Source organism: Arachis ipaensis, chromosome B04, assembly GCF_000816755.2.
Source record: "Arachis ipaensis cultivar K30076 chromosome B04, Araip1.1, whole genome shotgun sequence".
NCBI classification, from domain to species: domain Eukaryota; kingdom Viridiplantae; phylum Streptophyta; class Magnoliopsida; order Fabales; family Fabaceae; genus Arachis; species Arachis ipaensis.
In genome coordinates this window covers 127,887,187-127,893,741 of record NC_029788.2, presented here as the reverse complement: position 1 = coordinate 127,893,741, position 6,555 = coordinate 127,887,187, and the positions used below count along the sequence as shown (strand labels likewise).

General features: G+C 35.7%; 1 protein-coding gene across 7 annotated transcripts; it reads right to left on the bottom strand.

Moving 5' to 3' along the window:
* Positions 786-5,261, bottom strand: LOC107635347 (RNA-binding KH domain-containing protein RCF3). 7 transcript variants are annotated; one of them, XR_002361979.1, is made up of 9 exons: positions 4,480-5,261; positions 3,261-3,683; positions 2,888-3,145; positions 2,513-2,779; positions 2,367-2,431; positions 2,220-2,287; positions 1,531-1,623; positions 1,200-1,432; positions 791-1,116 (listed from the first exon to the last, which is right to left on the bottom strand). XR_002361979.1 is itself a non-coding variant. In XM_021122042.1 (7 exons), the coding sequence occupies exons 1-6, from the start codon at positions 5,113-5,115 to the stop codon at positions 2,239-2,241; spliced, it is 1,698 nt and encodes a 565-aa protein (XP_020977701.1). In that variant the 5' UTR covers positions 5,116-5,261; the 3' UTR covers positions 786-1,116; positions 2,220-2,238. The 7 variants fall into 7 exon arrangements, 3 of the variants coding, with proteins under 3 accessions (XP_020977701.1, XP_016194298.1, XP_016194297.1); XR_002361980.1 differs by lacking the exon at positions 1,200-1,432 and having other exon boundaries at positions 786-1,116; XR_001619229.2 differs by having other exon boundaries at positions 1,200-1,623.

Below are 6,555 nucleotides of genomic sequence, written 5' to 3'. Positions count from 1 at the left end.
TAATATATATGTTTTTTTGTGCAAAACTCTATAAATATAGATACAAATTATTATTGACTAAATACTGACAAAAACAATATTTACTGATCATGTAACATTGTTCATACTTTAATAGTTCAAGAGTTAAATGTCAAGTAAAATATTGGAGGAACACCTTTTGAATATTACAAAAATGAACACGATATATATCCATAAGAGACCTACTACACATACAAGTCTTTTTGACATACAACTTTATACAAGTTAACCCTAACTCAATAAAATCCACTTTTATAATGCAAGAAAGAAGAGGAAGAGTTTTGAATTATAGAGAACTTATTAATACACATACAACAAAAATTTTTAAACAATACAATATAAATGACTTGTATGTGTAAATGACTTGTATATGGAGAATAATTTTATCCATAAATGTTCCCAAAAATACGTAAAATACATTGTAAACTTTATTACAATCTAACCATTATAAAAAAAAATTTTGACTCATTGAATTATCAGTTTAATCATAATTTTTCTATTCGAGCATAACCACCCAAAACACTGATTTTTAATTTGAATTTTGAAACACAAATGTGAATGCCACCGGCTTCCTTTTAGACTGTGAGCTATAACTAGTAGTCTCAAACTCTCAATTTTGCATCAATCGATATACAATGAATACATTTTCACATGATATATGAACCATCTATTAAAGCTTCAACTAACTACACTTCTTAATTATAAAAGAATTAACCATAACCAAGCTATAAGACTATACGAGCATGTACTGATTCTGGCCTATTTTAACAAGAAGGTTCAACGCATTACATATTTATTTATAACATGCTTTGGTTAAATTGCGCAACAATGATTCCCCTGATCGAATGAACTCTCCACAAATTTCTTGCTAAAGTCCTATATATTTGCTGTGTACAAGTAGCACAATGATCCATGCTTTATTGCGTAAGACGAGGAAAAAGCATAAAATATTTCAACGGTTACCACACAAGTTCCCCATTGTATTTGCATTAAATTTTAAAAAAATTCATTTTAGAACTGTGCATTGCATTTGCTGCTGCAACTGAGTTACACCATGCAACCTTGCAAGCTAAAATGGCCAACGCTTGCATACTAAACCTGTCAAATTAATCCAAAAAAAATTAAGCTGAGTACAGTTAATGTAACGGATCATATGCTAACATATCTATAAACCAACTTACCTGTGCGGGTGTCCAATGACCTCTCTCATTCAGGATGAAATTCTAAAATAAAAAGAAACCTAGTGTAATAAGCTCTAAAATGCAGCTGAATTCTAAATAAGCTCAACCAAAAGAATATGATGCTCCAGATGCAGAGTTTAAAAATAGACCAACCAAGCACCATTTTGACAAATCAGAACAAAAAAGCAACATAGGCCATTTCTCCGTGTCACTAAATCCATGCAAGCTACGCCCTGCAAATTGTATTGCCTTAGTTGGTCAAAGTAAATGTATATTATGTCTCTTGAGCTTCATTAGTACAGTCACTGCGTATGTGAAACACCTTCCGTACCTTCAACTCACCACATCCGAAATACTCAAAACTAAATGAATTTTCAGTCAAGTGATGCGGCGCAACCTCACTTGTTTTTGACTCGATTAACACCTGCAAGACAGAATAGAGAGGCTCCGCCAAATTTTGATGTAAAAGACGCTAGTCAATTACCAGGAATTCACATAATTAAATCCAATCAAACCACAAATTTGGTACTGCATGTAACAGTGAATATTAGGAAAACAAAACCCAAAAGTAATAATACAGGTATACAACTACAGGAGGATCATAGCTACATGGTATTTTAGATTGAAACATCTGAAATAAAGGCAAGCCTTTATGGGTTCTTGGGAGCATATAAGTTATCAAGCTTGGGAATAAGGTAAAATGGACGTGGCCAATTTCAATAGTCTCTACATATGTTTGGTCCTCTCTAGGTAGAGGTGACAAGGTGGACCATGACTTTGTTCAAATCCTGGTTCATCTGGTCTTCCAGTTTAGGAGGTAGTAGGCTGTGCGGGCTTCAGAGAGCTCAGCTGTTTGGATGGGAAGGGAAAGGCAACAAAGGGAAAACAACAGTATCAGAATTCTAAATGGTACACACAGTTTAGGTTAGGATATCAATTTTGTATATTCTATATGAATGGCCAATATCATACGGAGTTGCTAGATGAAAGATAGAAGAAATCATGATAACTGTATTCTACCTGCATCGACTGACAAATTTTAGTAACCATGGTTTCTCCTCCGAGAAGCACTGCCCTGATTAGACAACCTAGCAATATATAGTAAATATCAGCATTGGCAAGTTTCGGAACACAAAGGACAGGGAAATAGATAGCTTGATTGGTTACCCAGATGCACTACTCCGTCCCAAAGAATAATTTCCATATGCTCCATAAGCACTGCTGTTACCACGCTGAGGATATAACAATAATGAAATCACTACAGAATTCATCTTCAAATGAAATTTTCACAAACTTATATGGTTGCACAGTACCTGTGAACCTCCATAGCTTCCATAAGCGTCCCCAGAAGGCAAATCGCTTACACCTCCATACCCACTTGAAAATGAATGGACACGTCCGTGTGGTTTACCATCTCTACTGTCATAGCTAGAACCATCTGGTGCATCAGCTGAAACAGGGAGATATGTAAGTGCTGGAGGGAATGCAGGCACAGCACGCTCCTTATCAAAAAGGTTTGCTTTCAACCGTGTAAGAACATGTATAAGAGCATCCTTGGCAATATCAAGGTCCCCAGAAATCTGACCATGGAAAACAAGAAATATGATGAACATTCACTATTCAGACTTAACCGGACAATTTCACCTCACCATACAAAGAAAACCATCAAACTATGACAATTCCCTTACCATCACCATTTCATCATCTTTAGATGCAATTCTAGGAAGATTTTCTTTTGATAGTATGCGAATGTTAGCTTTTGTAAATCTCCTCATTTCAGCTATTATTGATCCACCTTTACCAATAAGGCAACCAATCCTTGAAGCTGACACCAGAAATCGTGTAGTGAAAGAGATCACCCCTGAATCTCTTTCAACTTTCTCACTGAACCGTGGTTGTAAACGCACAGCTGCATCTATTGTTGGAGAGAATGAATCTTCAAAGTACTGCATTAATCATAGCCATCATGGGTACAGATGTTATATATTATATACATCACATGTCCATACAACAATTTTTTTTTTCTTTAGAAAAATGTACACTTGATAATAAATATTTCACCTCTTTTGTTGAAATGGTTATTAAGCATTCATCTCCTTCAGTTGCTGAACTATCAACTTTGATTGTTGCCCCAGACTCCTGCCTAATTTGATTTATTATAGCACCACCTTTTCCTATCACCCCTCCAATGTTAGCAGTTGGACAAACAAATCGTATTGAGAATTCTTTTGAAGAAGCTTCATCCCTTGGAGCTGAATACATGGACCGTGACCAGTCTCCAGCATCACTCTTATATCCACCATAAGCACCCACAAGAGGACCTACTCCCACAATCCCTGCCGTTGGACCCATGAGTGAAGCACTATTTGCATAAGCACCAGGAGCAGCAGAAGTAAGCAGATGCTGAGACCGTGACGGGTTATCATGAAGTTGGGATGCAACTTTATACAGAGCTTTCTTCACCACCACAGCATCTCCAGATATCTGGAGTGTTACAATCGATGATAAAGTTATACCACAAATAAAGATATCTACACCACAATGGTTTCCATTCGATCCAACTTACAAACAACAAATTTACAAAAGAATTTGAAAACATGCGAACCAAACAATCATCAACTAGAACTAATGCATCCACAACACAGACAAAACCAAGGCATCCATAATAATGAAACTCAATCCACGAAAACGCTTTCAAATTGTTGAAAGCAATTGTTAAGAATTGAAATGCCATTGCTAACATATGATTTTGGTTCACCTTATGTTCCTTGGGTTTTGTTAACTAGTGCTCAACTGACTACAGATTCCAAAAGCAAAAATTTTGCAAAAATTTACGTTATTTTATTCAATGCGTTGTAAAATTGTATATTTTGTTTCTCTAAAACAAACCTTCTTTTGAATCCTTAACTAGTGCGCTTCTTATATTTGCTTAAATGGGGCCAATGGCAACACATTAGTATAATAATATTCTTCTTATGTAGACTATGAACGTAAATTTAGATAGACAAATACTTAAAACAAGGTAATAATTCAATGCAGCGTTCATGATGAGAATTACCAAGGTGATCCATTTTCAGGTAACTACCTACCCGTGCACTAACATTATTCGCACATAATATGTTAACAGTACACATAATATGATAAATTCTTCCTTCTTTATCTAATCTTGTTGGAGTGGCAATTGAGTGTTCAGCTTCAAATATTATTCAGCACGAATGCAAGTAGATATAATTGGCTAGCTGAAAGTTCTGAGAGTAAATTTCAGATACATTGAGTGTACCTGCACAAGTTCATCGTTGCTCAAGGCGCAACCAGGCAACCGCTCGTCCTTAAGGATCCGAATCTGCGCACCGGTCTCACTCCTGATGCTTTGAACAATCTGGCCCCCTTTTCCGATGACGCAACCGATCTGATCCGACGGCACCAAGAGCCTAGCAGTCACGTGCTTCTCTTTATCATCCTCATCACCGCAATAATCATCTTCGTCATCGCCACCGCCGCCGCGCAAGTCTTCAGCGAGCACTCTTTGGTGAACCCTAAACAGCGCATCCTGCGCCGGCGACACAAAATCGCCGCTATCCTCGAACTCATTCGTCTCATCTGAAACACTGTATATCATAACCACTCGCTCCTCGCATCCCGGAACGGTCTCACCGATCCGAATCTTCGCCTTCGTTTCAGCCCTGAGTTGCTTCACGATGTCGCCGCCGCGGCCGATGACGCTGCCGATCTTACGAACGGGGCAGAGGTAGCGGTATACAGTGCCAGTGTCGTCGGAAGGTAGCTGATCCCTGTCCTCGGCGGCGCTAGGGTTCCGGCGCTTGTTTCCGCCGTAGCTGTTGCTGGTGGTGTTGTTGGTTTCGTAGTCGGAGTGAGAGTGAGAGCGCTTGCCGTTAGAAGCTGTTATACCGGCCATAACGGAAACAAAGTAGTTACGTAACTGAATTGAGGTGGTTGGTTACGGTTTCAAGCGAAACGAAAGAGAAAATGAAGTCGCCACTTGAAGAACAAGAAGAAGGAAAAGAGAATCCAAGTTGCAGTGGCAAGCTGGCAATTATAGAGTTTTTTAATATTTATACTTATTGCCACCGCAGTATTGAGATTTTTATTTTTTATTTCTTTCGCCGCCTCATACTAATAAGTAATAACCCTACAAATCCACTTGTTTTATTTGATATTTCGGATATTTTCCCTTAATCAACTATGGCAATTTTGCTATATCCTTGTTTGGGCTAAAGCATATTTCTAATGTGGTTAACATGCATGTTTTAAGGCTCTTGTCCGTGGATGAAATTGTTCAACATCATGCCAGAAAAGAGTCATGTCCAATAAAGCTGTAGTTACTCTTAATGAAAGCTCCTAACTCTATAATCTGGTAGTTGCATAAGGATATGAATATGATAATATCAAAGAACAATAAACAAGAGGAATATCACAGTTAATGGATTATGTAAGCATATTGAGTTAGAAAATTTGTAATATTTAAATATGTTGGGGGTGGAAAGATTATTCGTTCTCTATATTGTATATAGGTAATGCTATGATGTCTTTGGGATTGTACCTAACTTATTAAAAAAAGGCAAATAGATAATATTTAATAAATTTTAAATATTTTATTGTTTATTTTAAATATTTTATTTTTTATCTTTAAAAGTAAATTAAGTAATTTAGACACCATAATAAAAAGTACCATAGAATTCACCTTGTATATATATATATGTATGAGTGGGTATTTAAAATGGTACCTATATACATGAAATTTAAATCTTGAATATTAACTAATCTCCAACAAGTACATACATGTTTTACCAAAACTAATTGAGCGAATGATCGAACTCGTTTCTAAAATATTATTTGTTCTCTAAATTAATTTTTAAAAGATTTTTTTAATTAAATTTGTCCTTTAAAGATTTTAAATTAATCGTATTAGTTCTTCTGTTATTTTTTTTTGTTGACGGCGTCAAAATTTGTTAATGTGGCTGAAACACACACATAGAAATCTTAATTGACTATTAACATGATAAATTTATGAAACTAAATAAAATTAAAACTTAATTGAGGGAAGAACTTGAAACATTGAAATTCCTCAATTTAGGATTGATTTGATCTGATTTCAGAAACTTATCATGTTAACCGCCGATTATGACTACTATGTGTGTGTTATGGTGTCACTTAACATATCACATCAATAAATTTTGACGTTATTAACAACGGAAGTGATGAAAAGACTAAAATGACTAACTTAAAATTTTTGAAAAACAAATTTGATTAAAAAAATCTTTAGAGAGTAATTTAAAAAATGAGTGATATTTCGAAGACTAATCTAACTATTTACACAAAACTAATTCAAACCTAA

Coding starts and splice junctions, on each gene's coding strand:
- LOC107635347 (XM_021122042.1), bottom strand. CDS start 5,115: ATGGCCGGTATAACAGCTTCTAACGGCAAGCGCTCTCACTCTCACTCC. Junction 3,684..4,479: donor GCAACGATGAACTTGTGCAG/GTACACTCAATG, acceptor GTAACACTCCAG/ATATCTGGAGATGCTGTGGT. Junction 2,432..2,512: donor GAAGCTATGGAGGTTCACAG/GTACTGTGCAAC, acceptor TTATATCCTCAG/CGTGGTAACAGCAGTGCTTA.